Source organism: Petromyzon marinus, chromosome 58 (genome assembly GCF_048934315.1).
Source record: "Petromyzon marinus isolate PM22_M1 ecotype Great Lakes invasive population chromosome 58, UKy_Petmar_22M1.pri1.0, whole genome shotgun sequence".
In the NCBI taxonomy this organism is placed as follows: Eukaryota; Metazoa; Chordata; class Hyperoartia; order Petromyzontiformes; family Petromyzontidae; genus Petromyzon; species Petromyzon marinus.
The window spans coordinates 3932626-3951070 of record NC_133724.1 but is presented as its reverse complement, the minus strand read 5'-3'; the positions used below and the strand labels follow the sequence as shown (position 1 = coordinate 3951070).

The following is an 18445-nucleotide window of genomic DNA, read 5'->3' as shown; positions in this document are numbered from 1 at the left end:
CCCCCCCCACCCCCCCGCTGTTCCTCGGCATACCAGCAACCAGAGCATGTTATGACATCGAAGCGATGTGACAATTTCTGTTTATGTGAAGAATACATTTTTTTGTTTGTTACGAAACTCCCGAGTGAATCAGAGTTTCTGTCGTACGGCGTTTGTAAAGTTTCCGGGGAATCTTCACGGAGAGCGGTTCGGGATGCGTGGGCTGCACTTCCCGCACGAACACTCAAGATGTCTCTGGGCGATGTCGCAAATGTATTCGCTGTAACTTCATTTATTTTTCAACGAAGGTTCTACCGCGGGTCATTCTTGTGAAACAGCCGAAGGCTGAGCGTCCCTTTACAACGTGTAAACAAATACAACCAATCGATCAAACTCACCCCTATAAGGCGGGCCATGCCTGTAACCATTGTCTTTGTCTTCTTTGGTTCTTTCGGTAAAGTCACGTAGAATGAGAATAAAATAATGAATTGATAAAATAAGATAACGCAATAATATTCTCACGACGTTTCGGCCACAACACAAGCGGCCTTCATCAGGTGAAGGGGACGAGACTGTCTGGAGGACAGCGCTGGAGTGAAAAAAGCCATGCTCAGATCGCGACCTTTAAGCTGTGTGAGAAGAAACAAAGCGCCTTGACAAAGGAATTAGCATATAATTTAGCATTGAAATGGCTGAGTGATTAGCTTGTGACTGGTCACAGAAATGGCTATGTTAAAGTTAAAGCATACACATCCGCAGAGGCACCCCTTGACAAAGGAATTAGCATAGAATTTAGCAATGAAATAGCTAAGTTAAAGCATACACATCCGCAGAGGCACCCCTTGACAAAGGAATTAGCATATAATTTAGCATTGAAATAGCTGAGTGATTAGCTTGTAACTGGTCACAGAAATAGCTATGTTAAAGTCTTTGTGTCTGTGGCCACGCCTCTGTCAATATCTTGGCCTATGTCGGTGGCCGTTTATCTGTCTTTGTGGCCCAGCTGTGAGTTCTCCGCCTGTGTTTGATGTTGTTGTTGTTGTTGATGCTGTGAACGCTGTGACCATGTGCGGTGTTGTCCGTGTCACGGGCACCATGCCCATGTCCGTCATCATTAGCCGCATGTCTGCGCGTGTTTTCTGTGGGGAGCGGCAGTGTAGGTTCGCGCGATGTGCTGCGAAATCTGGCGACCCTAGTTGGATTCCCGCTCGTGTCTACGTATGCATTTGTAGTCCATCATGGGGCGCCGTGGTGGTGAGATGTTAACGCCCTCGCCTGGTATTCGGGAGGTCGTGGGTTTGATCCCGACCCAGAGTTTGCGTGTGATCCCGGTAGTCGTGCGGATTTTTCTCCGGGTCCTCCGGGGCTTTCCCTCCGCATTTCGAAACACGGGTTTAGAGGATTTGGCTGCTGTAATTTCCACATGATGAGCCACTTCGTTGAGCTTATAATTTGTGGCCAGGTCGCTTCTGAAAAAAGAGATACATTATGGCTCAGCGGGCCTTTCCTGGTAAAATAAATCACGAGCTGTCTCTGTGTGTGTTGTCTGTCTCATTAACCCCGTGTCTGTCTGTGTGTGTATAGTCTATCATGAGCTGTGTCTGTGTGTATTGTCGGTCTTATTAACCCCGTGTCTATGTCTGTGTGTGTGTAGTCTATCATGAACTATGTCTGTGTGTATTGTCTCATTAACCCGTGTCTTTGTCCGTGTGCGTAGTCTATCATGAACTGTGTCTGTGTGTATTGTCTTTCTCATTAACCCCGTGTCTATGTCTGTGTATGTAGTCTATCATGAACTATGTCTGTGTGTATTGTCGGTCTCATTAACCCCGTGGTCTATGTTTGTGTGTGTATAGTCTATCATGATCTATATCTGTGTGTATTCTGTCTCATTAACCCGTGTCTTTGTCCGTGTGTGTAGTCTATCATGAACTATGTCTGTGTGTATTGTCGGTCTCATTTAACCCCGTGTCTTTGTCTGTGTGTGTAGTCTATCATGAACTATGTCCGTGTGTATTGTCTTTCTCATTAACCCAGAGTCTATGTCCGTGTGTGTAGTCTATCATGAACTATGTCCGTGTGTATTGTCGGTCTCATTTAACCCCGTGTCTTTGTCCGTGTGTGTAGTCTATCATGAACTATGTCTGTGTGTATTGTCTGTCTCATTAACCCCGTGTCTATGTCCGTGTGTGTAGTCTATCATGAACTATGTCCGTGTGTATTGTCTCTCTCATTAACCCCGTGTCTATGTCTGCGTGTGTAGCCCATAACGAGCTATGCCTTTGTGTGCGTGCGTGTCTCATGCCTGTCTCGGTAACCCCGTGTCTGTGTCCGTGCTCAGCCGCTGCAGGCATCGTCGGAGCTGTACCACCGGAGCGTGAGCGTACCGGCCGGCCCGGGAGGACCCTTATCCCCGCCGGAGCCATCGCGGCCACGCCATGGCCCCTTCCAGAGACAGACCTCCCTGGCTCAGTCCATCCGAAGGTGCCGTCCGATTCCTCCTCCCAGACATCCGCTCGCCCTCTCGCTCTCGTTAGGTGTCGGCTGTCTTGTGCCAACTCCAAACTTTCAGCGCGTGTTCTTTTTGAAACCAGGTATGGCCCGCTGAGCTGCTACGTAGCTGTTTTTCCAAAGCGACTTGGCGATTTGCAAATGGTGGCTCAACGACGTGGCTTATCGTCACGTGGAGGTTTGTAGCAGCCAAATAACTCTTGAGAGCTGCACGCCGATTCTAAATGTGTAGGGAAAAACCAGGTGACCCGGAGGAAAAAATAATATAACAACGCGGCCACAGAGAGAGAGAGAGAGAGAAAAACACGCAAACTGTTTCGTTCCTTACATAGTTAGACTTCTGCACAAATCTGGCTGTCGCCTGATGAAGCTGGTTGTAATTACCGGCGAAACGTCGTACTCGGATTGTAAATGTTGTGGCTTGGCTCTCCAACACAACCGGTGTTGCTGTACTAGTGTACTACATTATACACTACACACTACACTATACACTAGTGCTGTACTAGTACACTACACTATACACTACACTATACACTACACTATACACTACACTATACACTAGTGCTGTACTAGTATACTACACTAAACACTACACTATATACTAGTGCTGTACTAGTATACTACACTATACACTACACTATACACTAGTGTTGTACTAGTATACTACACTAAACACTACACTATATACTAGTGCTGTACTAGTGTACTACACTATACACTACACACTGCACTATACACTACACTATACACTAGTGCTGTACTAGTACACTACACTATAAACCACACTATACACTACACTATACACTACACTAGTGCTGTACTAGTACACTACACTATACACTACACTATACACTAGTGCTGTATTCGTGACGATTGGCCACGTTCTGTTTGCGCGACAACCCTTAGTAGTTGGCTGTGTCAGGTGGTGGCGGGTTCTAACGACACAACATTTATATATTTACGCGATTTAACCCAAAAAAACTCCTATTATGGATGACATTGGTCGCGAAAGCCTACGTGTTAAGCTGTTGAGATTACGCATTCCCAGAAGTCAATGGGATTTCTAAACGAACAGAAATAACTTTTATTTTCTATTAGGAGAGATGGACATGGGATGGAGGTGCGTACTTTATGGGCGCCGCTTTGTCGAGATGTGTAACTACCTCGCCTGGTGTACAGGAGGTCGTGGGTTCGATCCCGACCCTGACGCCTGCTGTATATTTTGAGTTTGCGTGTCTCTCTCTCATCATCGTCACGGTGGCTAGGAGATGTTAACTACCTCGCTTGGTGTACAGGTGGTCGTGGGTTTGATCCCGATCACGACGCCTTTAGATTTGGAGTTTGCCTGCCTCTCCCCGAGGTCACGTGGATTTTTATCAAGGTCCTCTGCTTCCCCCACCCCCCCCCACCCCCGCATTCAGAAACACGCATTTAGAGTATTTGGCCGCTGTAAATTTGCACATCATGAGCCACTTTGTTCAGCTCTCATTTGCGGCCAGGCCGCTTCTGAACAACAGCTATATAGCTCGCCCTGTGAGCCTTACCTGGTCAAATAAACAAAATAGTCGAGTTTTGGCTTAGTTTCTGCTAAACTTGGCTCGGGAGAGATTGAATCGCTGACCGGCATCGGCGTGTCGCAGGGGGACGGCCGTGTGGTTCGGGGTGGACAAGGAGGGCGGCGCTGTATCGCGACAGCAGCGGTGGCACCAGCGGAGCCTCCGGCACTGCAGCCAGCGCTACGGACGCCTCAAGCCGGAGGTGCTGCGCGACCTGGAGCAGCCGAGCGGCAGCGAGCTGGGCTCCTTCGGCGGCATGGAAGTGCCCGCGCAGCAAATTCAGCGCATGCACAGGGTATGTACGCGTCGTGTCTGTTGAACTTCTTTCGCGCCGTACGTAGCTAACCGTGCTGATCAGAGGTGCGGGGGAAGGACAACAAATTATGGGTCTCTGTGCGAGTCTATGGGTCTGTGTGAGTCTGAGTCTCTGTGTGAGTCTATGGGTCTCTGCGTGAGTCTATGGGTCTCTGTGTGAGTCTATGGGTCTCTGTGTAAGTCTATGTGTCTCTGTGTGAGTCTATGGGTCTCTGTGTGAGTCTATGGGTTTCTGTGTGAGTCTATGGGTCTCTGTGTGAGTCTATGGGTCTCTGTGAGCCTATGGGTCTCTGTGTGAGTCTATGGGTCTTTGTGTGAGTCTATGGGTATCTGTGTGAGTCTATGGGTCTCTGTGTAAGTCTATGGGTCTCTGTGTGAGTCTATGGGTCTCTGTGTGAGTCTATGGGTCTCTGTGTGAGTCTATCGGTCTCTGTGCGAGTCTATGGGTCTGTGTGAGTCTGAGTCTCTGTGTGAGTCTATGGGTCTCTGCGTGAGTCTATGGGTCTCTGTGTGAGTCTGTGGGTCTCTGTGTGAGTCTATGGGTCTCTGTGTGAGTCTATGGGTCTCTGTGTGAGTCTATGGGTCTCTGTGTGAGTCTATGGGTCTCTGTGTGAGTCTATGGGTCTCTGTGTGAGTCTGGGGGTCTCTGTGTGAGTCTGGGGGTCTCTGTGTGAGTCTATGGGTCTCTGTGTGAGTCTATGGGTCTCTGTGTGAGTCTATGGGTCTCTGTGTGTCTGTGTCTCTGTGTGAGTCTGTATATGTGTAGTGACTCAACTCAGAGACAGTAACACTTGGAGGCAATTCTTTATTTAGCGAGCACCATCGGGGTAACACACAGCACCCTCCGTGGGTGCACACTATTATTATTATTATCATTAAGACCGTCCATTGTGGGCGGCACTACTTAGAACAGTTGTTAGGAGGCTATCTGACTAACAGCACCCCGGGATGGCGGAGACGGCGACGAGGAGATGGTGACGACGACGATGATCTTGAGCAGCGCGACGGGGGGGATCCCATTTGCAGCAACAGCCACGAGGTCCCGCACAGGTCCGCCTGTTACACTCCCAGCGTGGCCTCGCTCCGCCCCGGCCACGCCCCCTTTCCAGAACCTACCGGCGGGTTCCCGGGGCTTCCCGATGGGCCCCTTCTATGAGCTACCCCCTAGGTGAGGGGTCGGCAACCTGTGGCTCGCGAGCCAGACGCGGCTCTTTTGATGACTGCATCTGGCTCGCGAATAAATCTTAGCTGACATTTCTTAACATGACGAGTCTTATCGTGTTAGGAAATGTCAGCGAAGGTTTATTTGATAAGTCTTATCACGTGAAGAAATGTCATCTGGCTCGCGAGCCACAGGTTGCCGACCCCTGCCCTCGATGTTCCAACCCTCTTGTGTATACCGTGGCCTGCTGACGTGGTTTTGAGGGGGCGTAGCACAACAACGACGCGGTGAGCGAGCGCAGACCACTGCCGGCGCGGCCGACGTGCGGGGCCGAGTGCGAGTCTCGAACGGCACGTGACCCCCCGCTCCCCCCCACCCCCCCCAGCAGTCTGTTGAGGCTCCACGAGGGACCTTTGCGTCTTTGTTCGCGGCGGTTGGCGGCGCTGCGCCAGGAACCCGACGGCGCTCGCTCGATTCCCGCCCCTCGCGGCCGGCGATTATCTGAACCGGCCCTGGGCCTCGCCTGGGTCAACTCGGCCTCGAGCGGGTTGAGCGTTGCGGGAGGACCTTCGAACTTTTGCTGCCGACTAAAACGTGACGCCCCCCCCCCCCCCACCCCACCCCCGCTCCTCAACAACCGCCATCCTCGACGCGCCAGGTGGTGGACCCCCTGGCGCGAGGCCGCCAGTTCCGAGCACCGGACGCGGAGTCGGAGGGCCTGCACGTTCCGTTCACCCCGCGCACCCCGCTCTCGCCCCGCACGCCGGGCGGAATTTCCCACGCCTCCTTCACCAGCTCGCGCTCCGCCATTGGCCGCATGCCCACGCGGCGTAAGCGCGAGTCCGTCGCCAAGATGAGCTTCAGGGCGGCTGCGCTGCTAGTGCGGGTGAGACGAGTTTTACCGGTGTCAACCATAGCCTCAACACCGGTGTGAACCATAGCCTCAACACCAGTATGAACCATAGCCTCAACACCAGTGTGAGCCATAGCCTCAACACCAGTGTGAGCCATAGCCCCTACACCAGTGTCAACCATAGCCCCTACACCAATGTCAACCATAGCCCCTACACCAGTGTCAACCATAGCCTCAACACCAGTGTGAATCATAGCCCCTACACCAGTGTGAGCCATAGCCCCTACACCAGTATGAACCACAGCCCCTACACCAGTGTGAACCATAGCCCCTACACCAGTGTGAACCACAGCCCCTACACCAGTGTGAACCACAGCCCCTACACCAGTGTCAACCATAGCCCCTACACCAGTGTGAACCATAGCCCCTACACCAGCGTGAACCATAGCCCCTACACCAGTGTCAACCATAGCCCCTACACCAGTGTCAACCATAGCCTCAACACCAGTGTGAACCATAGCCCCTACACCTGTGTCAACCATAGCCCCCATCACCAGTGTGAGCCATAGCCTCAACACCAGTGTCAACCATAGCCTCTACACCAGTGTGAGCCATAGCCTCAACACCAGTGTCAACCATAGCCCCTACACCAGTGTCAACCATAGCCCCTACACCAGTGTGAACCATAGCCCCTACACCAATGTCAACCATAGCCCCTACACCAGTGTCAACCATAGCCCCTACACCAGTGTCAACCATAGCCCCTACACCAGTGTGAGCCATAGCCCCTACACCAGTGTGAACCATAGCCCCTACACCAGTGTGAACCATAGCCTCAACACCAGTGTGAGCCATAGCCCCTACACCAATGTCAACCATAGCCTCAACACCAGTGTGAGCCATAGCCCAACACCAGCGTGAACCATAGCCTCAACACCAGTGTGAGCCATAGCCCCTACACCTGTGTGAACCATAGCCCCTACACCAGTGTGAACCATAGCCTCAACACCAGTGTGAGCCATAGCCCCTACACCAGTGTGAGCCATAGCCTCAACACCAGTGTGAACCATAGCCTCAACACCAGTGTGAACCATAGCCCCTACACCAGTGTGAACCATAGCCCCTACACCAGTGTGAGCCATAGCCCCTACACCAGTGTGAACCATAGCCTCAACACCAGTGTGAGCCATAGCCCCTACACCTGTGTGAACCATAGCCTCAACACCAATGTCAACCATAGCCCCAACACCAGTGTGAGCCATAGCCTCACCACCAGTGTGAGCCATAGCCTCAACACCAGTGTGAACCATAGCCCCTACACCTGTGTGGACCATAGCCTCAACACCAGTGTGAACCACGGCCTCAACACCAGTGTGAGCCATAGCCTCAACACCAGTGTGAACCATAGCCCCTACACCAGTGTGAACCATAGCCTCAACACCAGTGTGAACCATAGCCCCTACACCAGCGTGAACCATAGCCCCTACACCAGTGTCAACCATGGCCTTAACGCCGATGTTTACCGATGCCACCGCCCGGGCCTTAACTCCGACCGCGCCGATGCGAATGCGCGAGCAGGGCCGCTCGCTGAGGGATGCCAACCTCCTGCGGCCCCAGCTTGGCCGCCAGAGCTTCCCCAAGGCGAGCTTTGCCGAAGACGACACGGCCGACGAGGACCCAGACACCTCCTTCTTCAGCAAGGCAAGGGCTCCGGCTTGCTGGGAAAGCTCCCCCCACACGCCACGCGCGTCACCCACGCCACGCACATATACGCCACGCACACCGCACACACACACACGTCGCGTGTGCCACGCACACACAAGCCACACACACACATGCCACGCACACACAAGCCACACACACACACATGCCACATACCCATACCACGCACACCATACACAACACACACACCAATACCACACACATACACACCGCACACACAGACCCCAGGGTACCCGAGTTCGATTTCCGTTCATAGCCAACACCGTTGACGATGATCTCAACGAGGCCTGGGACTCCCCCAGCCTTTAATGAGTACCTGGTGCGATGTGTACACATAGACCCTTGGGAAACACAGGTGGCTGGGCGTGGGGCTGGCCACCCACCCGCTCGCATGTCGTGCCGGCCTTCATAGTGCGCTACACGCTAATAACACTTGCCAACACTTACCCCAACAGTCTGTTGAGGCTCTACGGGGGATCTTTGTCTTTTGTTGGCATGTGCGTGCGCGTGGTGCGGACTGCGGTAGTGTAGCAGGTAGCGCGCCGCGCCACACACGGCCGGCGACCCGAGTTCGATTCCTGCTCACTGCTCACACCTTTTACGATTACCTGAACCGGTCCTGGGCCTCCCCTAGGTCCACTCGGCCTCAAATGAGTATCTGGTGCGGTGTGTAGTAAACATCGCCAACTGGGGAGACAAAGGCGGCCGGGCGTGGTGCTGGCCACCCACCCCCTCGCGTGCCGTGCCGGCCTTCATAGTGCACTGCGCGCTAACGCCGCTTGGCCCCCAAACAGTCTGTTAAGGCTACACGGGGTAATCTTTATCTTTTGTTTGCGCGCGTGTGTGTGCGTGCGTGTGTGTGTGTGTGCGCGCGTGTGTGTGTGCGCGTGTGTGTGTGTGCGCGTGCGCGTGTGTGTGCGCGTGTGTGTGCGCGTGTGTGTGCGTGTGTGTGTGCGTGTGTGTGTGTGTGCGTGTGTGTGTGTGTGCGCGTGTGTGTGTGTGTGTGTGCGCGTGTGTGTGCGCGTGTGTGTGTGTGTGTGTGCGTGTGTGTGTGTGTGTGTGCGCGTGTGGTGCGATGCTGCCTGTCGACAGTACGGCGGGTTGTACGAGGACGGCACCCTGCCGGACGAGGTGTTCGAGTCCCCGCCCGACTCCGCCGTTCCCCAGGGGGCGCCCGCGGGTGCCCTCCCCAGCGCAGACGCGGCCAAGCAGGCGGTCAAACCGCCCGTCCTGTACGTTGAACCACACGGGCCGTGCCCCTCTTTGCCCCGCGGGAAACATGGTGGGGTGGGCGGGGGGTGGGCTGTCACAACAGCGAAGGCCGCTGGCGGCGGTGAACGGAGGCGCCGGGGCCGCGCGACGACGTCGCTTCTTCGGCGTTCGCCGTCAATGTGATACTGCACTGTTGCGATAATAATTTAGCACGGCGTCATTCATGCAAGTTGCATCTCACAACGCTGCACATGAATTCGCCAGTCCCTTACACGGATGATACAAAAGCGAAACCCCACTGCTTAGCAGGCCTTTGTGAACCCACTGTTGGATGAAGGCCTTCCCCACGTGGTCTCACCATCGTCGTTACCGTCATCACGACGACGGATGTTTGACCCGTGTTTCCCCACGCTGGTCGGTACGGGTTGGTGAAGCCACGGCGGCCAGGACCGGTTCAGATTTCGCGTGCCACCGACGTTTACACCGGGGTCCGCTGTAATACGATGAAATCGGACATCCGGCAAAATCTTTGATGGTGTTGCGGTTCGTGAACCGAGGTTAATTGTGTCGATTCAGCGCAGTCGATCCTGCAGTCGCTTAAAATTGATCGGGCAGCCATCTTAAAAATGTTGATTCGTAGGCAATGTATTCATTGGCAAGCAATATCTTCTTTGGTTCTTTCGGTAAAGTCACGTAGAATGAGAATAAAAAAAAATAAAAAAAAATAAATAACACAATAAAATTCTCACGACGTTTCGGCCACAACACAAGCGGCCTTCATCAAGTGAAGGGACGAGACTGTCTGGAGGACAGCGCTGGAGCGAACACAGCCAAGCTCAGACCGCGACCTTTAAGCTGTGTGAGAAGAAACAGAGCGCCTTGACAAAGGAATTAGCATAAAAATTAGCATTTAATTGGCGGACTTAGCATGATGAACGGTGTAGAGGGGGTGAACATGTGCAGACCGGCGAGGGAGAGTTCACCTATTGATGGTGTGTAAAGGGAATTTAAGCTGCTGCGAAAGTTTGGGATACCACTACTTGAAAAAATATACTGTACCAGCAATACTTGTATCGAGTAGTCATGTGACACGTCCCGCCCCCCCTCCCCCTTCATTTGAATGGCTAATATCAGCAAGATCGGTGATTCCGTCGCACTCCGCTTTTATTGCGCCACAGCGCACCACTGGCACATCTGAGCCGTGCCAGCGCGGTGGCTGCGGTGGGAAGGGTGCCTGGCACGGCACAGGTGGTTTTCCACTGGTTACTTGCCGAGTCGAGCCAGAGCCAAAACACGCATATATCCATGACCCTTCATGTGCTTTCTTACCTTTGCTGTGTCCCCTGCCTGTACACCACCCCCCTCTCGCCCATCCCTTGATTCCGCGTCTGCCGTAGCCCCATGGCTGTGGGCTGGCGCAAGGAAACCACGGGCGGCAAAAGTTTTACAAAACTTGGCGTCGGCGACCCTGCTCACCGCTTGCAGCAAGATGTTGTACCCGGCCTCGCTTTCCAGGTGCGGTCGGGGTGGTTGGTGCTGTTGGGGTGGTTGGGGTGGTTGGGGCGGTTGGGGCGGTTGGGGTGGGTGGGGTGGGTGGGGTGGTTGGTGCTGTTGGGGTGGTTGGCGTGGTTGGGGTGGTTGGGGTGGTTGGGGCGGTTGGGGTGGTTGGGGTAGTTGGTGAGGTTGGTGCGGTTGGGGCGGTTGGGGCGGTTGGGGTGGTTGGGGTGGTTGGTGCGGTTGGGGCGGTTGGGTTGGTTGGGGTGGTTGGGGTGGTTGGGTAGTTGGTGCGGTTGGGGTGGTTAGGGCGGTTGGGTCGATAGGGGTGGTTGGTGCGGTTGGGGTGGTTGGCGTGGTTGGCGTGGTTGGGTCGATAGGGGTGGTTGGGTCGATAGGGGTGGTTGGGGTGGTTGGTGCGGTTGGGGCGGTTGGGGTGGTTGGTGCAGTTGGGTTGGGGAGTTTGGGTGGGTTTGGTAGGTTAGGGTGGTTGGTGCGGTTGGGGCGGTTGGGGTGGTTGGGGCGGTTGGGGTGGTTGGGGTGGTTGGGGCGGTTGGGGTGGTTGGGGCGGTTGGGGCGGTTGGGGTGGTTGGGGCGGTTGGGGTGGTTGGGGCGGTTGGGGTGGTTGGGGCGGTTGGGGTGGTTGGGGCGGTTGGGGTGGTTGGGGCGGTTGGGTCGATAGGGGTGGTTGGGGTGGTTGGGGTGGTTGGTGCAGTTGGGTTGGGGAGTTTGGGTGGGTTTGGTAGGTTGGGGTGGTTGGCGCGGTTGAGTTGGTTGGGGCAGCCGGATTGTTAGTGCCATTGGGTCAATTGGAGCGGTTGGGGATGTTGGGGGGGTTAGTGCATGACCGAGAAACAGTGGGGGTGGGTGGGGGGAGATGGAGCTTGACCTCTGGATTGCAAATCCGGCTTGCTGACCGCGACACTGCAGCAGCAGCATCGGCATCCCTCGCATCACTTCCCAACATTCCACCCCCCGCGCAGGCGAAACGCGGCCACAAGCTCGACCCGAAGCTGCGCCGCCTGGTGCAGCGCAGCGCCAAGCGCAAGTACGGCCTGGGCGTCGTGGGCAAGTGGCTCAACCGCAAGTACCGCACCCGGCGGCTCGACAGCTACGTGCAGCGCCAGATCGACGACATGGTCGACCACCGGTGGGTGGGTGGGTGGGTGCTGCCCGCGCGCGGCGTTCGGGTTTCTTTGACGAAATCGGCGACACGTATCCCTCGACCGGGAGACGACGAATATCGGCAGGCGCGTGACGGTGAAGGCGACGGCGACGTGAAGCGACGTGAAGTGACGTGAAGTGAAGTGACGTGAAGTGATGTGACGTGAAGTGATGTGAAGTGACGTGATGTGAAGTGACGTGAAGTGACGTGAAGTGACGTGAAGTGACGTGACGTGAAGTGAAGCGACGTGAAGTGAAGTGACGTGAAGTGACGTGAAGTGACGTGAAGTGAAGTGACGTGAAGTGACGTGAAGTGACGTGAAGTGAAGTGAAGTGACGTGACGTGAAGTGAAGTGACGTGAAGTGACGTGAAGTGACGTGAAGTGAAGTGAAGTGACGTGATGTGACGTGAAGTGACGTGACGTGAAGTGAAGTGACGTGAAGTGACGTGAAGTGACGTGAAGTGAAGTGACGTGAAGTGACGTGAAGTGAAGTGACGTGAAGTGACGTGAAGTGACGTGAAGTGACGTGACGTGAAGTGAAGTGACGTGAAGTGACGTGAAGTGAAGTGACGTGAAGTGATGTGAAGTGAAGTGACGTGAAGTGAAGTGACGTGACGTGAATTGATCTGACGTGAAGTGAAGTGAAGTGACGTGACGTGAAGTGACGTGACGTGACGTGAAGTGACGTGATGTGACGTGAAGTGATGTGAAGTGACGTGAAGTGACGTGACGTGACGTGAAGTGACGTGACGTGACGTGAAGTGAAGTGACATGAAGTGACGTGAAGCGACGTGAAGTGAAGTGACGTGAAGTGACGTGACGTGACGTGAAGTGATGTGAAGTGAAGTGACGTGACGTGACGTGAAGTGACGTGAAGTGAAGTGACGTGACGTGAAGTGACGTGAAGTGATGTGAAGTGAAGTGACGTGACGTGAAGTGGAGTGACATGAAGTGACGTGAAGCGACGTGACGTGAAGCGACGTGACGTGACGTGAAGTGGCGTGAAGTGACGTGACGTGAAGTGAAGTGACGTGAAGTGACGTGAAGTGACGTGAAGTGAAGTGACGTGAAGTGACGTGACGTGATGTGAAGTGAAGTGACGTGAAGTGAAGTGACGTGAAGTGACGTGAAGTGACGTGAAGTGACGTGAAGTGACGTGAAGTGAAGTGACGTGACGTGACGTGAAGCGAAGTGAAGTGACGTGAAGTGACGTGAAGTGACGTGAAGTGACGTGAAGTGACGTGAAGTGAAGTGACGTGACGTGAAGTGAAGTGACGTGAAGTGAAGTGACGTGAAGTGACGTGAAGTGACGTGACGTGATGTGAAATGAAGTGACATGACGTGACGTGAAGTGAAGTGACGTGACGTGAAGTGACGTGAAGTGACGTGAAGTGACGTGACGTGACGTGAAGTGACGTGACGTGAAGTGACGTGAAGTGAAGTGACGTGACGTGACGTGAAGTGAAGTGACGTGAAGTGACGTGAAGTGAAGTGACGTGAAGTGACGTGAAGTGACGTGAAGTGACGTGACGTGACGTGACGTGACGTGACGTGAAGTGACGTGAAGTGACGTGAAGTGACGTGAAGTGACGTGACGTGACGTGAAGTGACGTGACGTGAAGTGAAGCGACGTGAAGTGACGAACGAAGACGCGGGCGCTTGGATGATCGAGCGATGCGATCGGAAACCCGACTTCGTTTCCCACTCGCGGCCTCCCCCACCCCCTCGTGCGCCCCGTTGCCAGACCACCACAGGTGCCGCTGCTCGCCAACGAAAAGTCATGGCGGGGCCGTGCGCTGGGCTGACCTTTGTCCGCGTGTTGTCCCCGGCAGGCCGTACTTCACCTACTGGCTGACGTCCGTGCACGTGCTCATCACCCTGCTCTCCGTGTGTACCTACGGCATCGCCCCCATCGGCTTCGCGCAGCACGAGGACCAGGAGAGCGTGAGTGCCGAGGCTCGGCGCCGGCCCGCCCCACCCGGGCTCCGGCGGGCGGGGCGGCGCGCCAACTGCCCCACTAGCGTCATAGCCTTGACAGATGTGTTGGGGCGAGCGTTGTGAGCTTGGGAGCGCACCGCAAGAGAGCCGGCGATGACGCGCCGAGAGGGGGTGGGTGGGGCAGGCCGGCACCACGCCCAGCCGGCCTTTGTCTCCCCAGTGGCGATGTGTAGCGTTACTTTGCTTTTAAGGGTGGTGGGGAGGGGAAGTGGGGCGTACGAAAAAATCTGTTCCTCGTCTCGCGGCTCGTGCATCGGCCCTGGCTGGAGCGAGCCGCGCGGAGCCGACAACCTCTTGACCCTGCCGCTGGTGCGTGGCGCTGCCCGCCGTGTGCCGCAGGTGCTGAGGAACAAGGGCGTGTACGAGATCGTCAAGTACGTGCAGCAGGAGAACTTCTGGATCGGCCCCAGCTCGGTACGGGCGCGTCGCGGGCCGTGCCGAGCTCGTTGGACGCCGTGGTCTGTGCGCGACGCGCCGAGAGGCGTCGCATCCCGTCGTGCTGCCGCCTTGCGTGCACGCTCGTGTGCGGCCCACGTTGTGCGGCCCACGTTGTGCGTGCGTGTACGGCATGCGTGTTGGGCTTCTTTCGCGCCGTACGTAGCCAAATCGGAGGTCGAGGAGCTCATCGGATGTGCCCGCCGTGTACCCGCATCTGTACCCCCCCCCGTGTAGCCCACATCTATACCCCCGTGTACCAATGTTTGTACCCACCAGCTCGTACCCATGTATTCACCCACGTGTACGTATGTGTTACCCGCTTGTGTATTTTGTATGTGCCCACGCCTCTACCCCCATGTTCCCATGTGTGTACCACGTACCTCCGTGTAACCCATATGAGTACCGTGCGCCCGTGTGTTCACTCTCGAGCACCCAATTTAATATTATTCGTAATAAATGTTGTTTTTTTTGGGTTGGGTCGCGTAAACATAACTGTTTCGTTAACCTGCCACTACCCGACGCACAGCCAATCAGTAGGATTTGCCACGTAAACAAAACGTGCCAGTTACTAACTTCGGGACAACGGTGGTGTGTGTGGTGTGTGTGGTGTGTGTGTGGTGTCTGTGGTGTGTGTGTGTGGTGTGTGTGGTGTGTGTGGCGTCTGTGTGGTGTGTGTGTGGTGTGTGTGGTGTGTGTGGTGTGTGTGGTGTGTGTGGTGTGTGTGGTGTGTGTGTGGTGTGTGTGTGGTGTGTGTGTGGTGTGTGTGTGGTGTGTGTGTGGTGTCTGTGGTGTGGTGTGTGTGGTGTGTGTGTGGTGTGTGGTGTGTGTGGTGTGTGTGTGGAGAGCAAAACCCAAACAACGTTTACAATTCGAGCGGCCGTGACGTTTCCGCCCTCACCCCCGCGGCCGCGCTCCGCGTGCCCGCACGTGTTCTCCCGTCGCGTGCCCAGGACGATCTCATCCACCTGGGCGCCAAGTTCTCACCGTGCATGCGCAAGGACGGGCAGGTGAGCGCGCGCATCGCCCAGGAGCGCGGCCGCGAGAACGGCACCGGCTGCTGCGTCCGGAACGACGGCTCGGGCTGCGTGCAGATGGTGCGCGAAGACTGCTCGGTGAGGAGAGCCCCGACGGCCGCGGGGCGGCACGCGCGAGACGTGCGGTGTTGCCGCTCTTCCACCGCGGAACCGAAGGGCTGAAGTTTGATCTCTCGCCCCCCCCCCCGCCCACCCCCCACCTCCCACCCCCCAACCTCCCCCACCTCCCCCATCATTATGCATGAGAGAGGTTTTTTTTTGGGGGGTTGGATCGCGTAAATATTAAATGTGTGTCGTTAAACCCGCCACCGCCCAACGCAGCCAACCAGCAATGTCCTTGTCGCGTGAGCGAAACGTGGCCAATTCGTTACTAGTCCGGCACACCGGTTGTGCGTTGGGGAGTAATCCCACTTAATACGTTTACAATTATAGTGTAGTGTATAGTGTAGCGTATAGTGTCGTGTATAGTGTAGTGTAGTGTATAGTAGTGTATAGTGTAGTGTATAGTGTCGTGTGTAGTGTATAGTGTAGTGTATAGTGTAGTATACTAGTTCGGCACACCGGTTGTGCGTTGGAGAGTAAACCCACTACTACGTTTACAATTATAGTGTAGTGTATAGTGTCGTGTATAGTGTCGTGTATAGTGTAGTGTATAGTGTAGTGTATAGCGTAGTATACTAGTTCAGCACACACACGGTTGCGCGTTGGAGAGAGTAAACCCACTACTACATTTACAATTCGAGCATCGTAACGTTTCGCCGGGAATTCCAACAACAACAACAACCAGCATCATCAGGCGATGATGTCAACTTGAAAACTCCGCGCCGCCACTCCCTCGCTCTCTCTCTCTCTGAGTTCAAGTTATCGATGAGAGAGCGAGCGAGCGAGGGAGGGTGACTCAGAGGCACCAGGAGGAGGGACCACCTGCTGGCGCCTCTGAGCAGCAGCAGTAGCCAGGCGGCAAGCCGGCACTACCAACAATTGCCTGAGCTCTGCGGTCCTCGGTATGTGAAGGTGTAATCGGCAAAATAACGAGTCGTTTACACGTGGGAGGAAACCGGAAACCCACGTGTGTGCGAGGGGGAAACGCTGTATCCCGTACAGACGTACAACAGGTGGAAGTCCACTTATTTTGTGTACCACCAATCGCGGCCTGCAACGTGATCATCCCAGACCATGACTCGGCCCAGGCAAACAGCTCCCTCAGCTCCTGCTTCATGGGTCGGTCACGTGCTCCGATGGGAGAGTCACACGGCTGCCCCCCCCCCCCCCCCCGTGTATCTTGGGCTGAGGAACGGGGGTTCCCAAAGCACCGCCCAATCTTTCGCTGGACCAATCACGGCCCGGTGTTACTTGCGCTGCCGCTTACGCGATTCCAGCGTGCTCGCGACTAGGTGGCGCCAATATGCACGCATGTCCTTAGCATGACTACGCCGGTTGCACTTGGCTTGCGTGCTTCGCTGTACATCCCATCAAACCCATGTCATACTCCCGTCCATCGACAACTTGAGTAGCAAGTTTCATTTAAATTGTTCGTGGCGTGTGTGTGCGCGTGTGTATGTATGTATGTATGTTGAACCACTTTTGCGCGCCGTACGTAGCCAACAGTGCTAATTGGAGGTGCGGGGGAAGGACAACAATTATGGTGTGCGTGTGATGTGTGGCACGCGTGTGGTGTGTGTGCGTGATGGCGTGTCTGGTGTGTGTGTGGTGGCGTGTCTGGTGTGTGCGTGTGCACGTGCGTGGCGTGTGTGACGTGAGCGTGGTGTATGGTATGTGTAGTGTGTGTAGTGTAGTGTATATGGGGTGTGGTGCATGTGGTGCGTGTGTGCGTTGTCTATGGTATGTGGTATACGCGTGGTGCGCTACACGTGGTGTACAGTGAGGGAAAAAAGTATTTGATCCCCTGCTGATTTTGTACATTTGCCCACTGACAAAGAAATGATCAGTCTATAATTTTAATGGTAGGTTTATTTGAACAGTGAGAGACATAATAACAACAAAAAAATCCAGAAAAACGCATGTCAAAAAAGTTATAAATTGATTTGCATTTTACTGAGGGAAATAAGTATTTGACCCCCTCTCCATCAGAAAGATTTCCGGCTCCCAGGTGTCTTTTATACAGGTAACGAGCTGAGATCAGGAGCACACTCTTAAAGGGAGTGCTCCTAATCTCTGCTTGTTACCTGTATAAAAGACAACTGTCCACAGAAGCAATCAATCAATCAGATTCCAAACTCTCCACCATGGCCAAGACCAAAGAGCTCTCCAAGGATGTCAGGGACAAGATTGTAGACCTACACAAGGCTGGAATGGGCTACAAGACCATTGCCAAGCAGCTTGGTGAGAAGGTGACAACAGTTGGTGCGATTATTCGCAAATGGACGAAACGCAAAAGAACTGTCAATCTCCCTCGGCCTGGGGCTCCATGCAAGATCTCACCACGTGGAGTTGCAATGATCATGAGAACGGTGAGGAATCAGCCCAGAACTACACGGGAGGATCTTGTCAATGATCTCAAGGCAGCTGGAACCATAGTCACCAAGAAAACAATTGGTAACACACTACGCTGTGAAGGACTGAAATCCTGCAGCGCCCGCAAGGTCCCCCTGCTCAAGAAAGCACATATACATGCCCGTCTGAAGTTTGCCAATGAACATCTGAATGATTCAGAGGACAACTGGGTGAAAATATTGTGGTCAGATGAGACCAACATGGAGCTCTTTGGCATCAACTCAACTCGCCGTGTTTGGAGGAGGAGTAATACTGCTCATGACCCCAAGAACACCATTCCCACTGTCAAACATAGAGGTGGAAACATTATGCTTTGGGGGCGTTTTTCTGCTAAGGGGACAGGACAACTTCACCGGATCAAAGGGACGATGGACGGGGCCATGTACCATCAAATCTTGGGTGAGAAACTCCTTCCCTCAGCCAGGGCATTGAAAATGGGTCGTGGATGGGTATTACAGCATGACAATGACCCAAAACACACGGCCAAGGCA

General features: G+C 54.5%; 1 protein-coding gene across 4 annotated transcripts in view; it reads left to right on the top strand.

Annotated features, from left to right (window-relative positions):
- LOC116955073 (inactive rhomboid protein 1-like) overlaps positions 1-18445 on the top strand; it is a 41526-nt gene that overhangs the window by 10868 nt on the left and 12213 nt on the right. For all 4 annotated transcript variants that reach the window (XM_032976030.2, XM_032976031.2, XM_032976033.2 and 1 more), the window contains exons 3-12: positions 2321-2463; positions 4131-4341; positions 6182-6409; positions 7955-8077; positions 9191-9330; positions 10708-10825; positions 11788-11954; positions 13803-13914; positions 14308-14382; positions 15357-15518. In XM_032976030.2, coding sequence (XP_032831921.1) covers positions 2321-2463; positions 4131-4341; positions 6182-6409; positions 7955-8077; positions 9191-9330; positions 10708-10825; positions 11788-11954; positions 13803-13914; positions 14308-14382; positions 15357-15518 — 1479 coding nt within the window. The remainder of the gene's footprint in view (positions 1-2320; positions 2464-4130; positions 4342-6181; positions 6410-7954; positions 8078-9190; positions 9331-10707; positions 10826-11787; positions 11955-13802; positions 13915-14307; positions 14383-15356; positions 15519-18445) is intronic.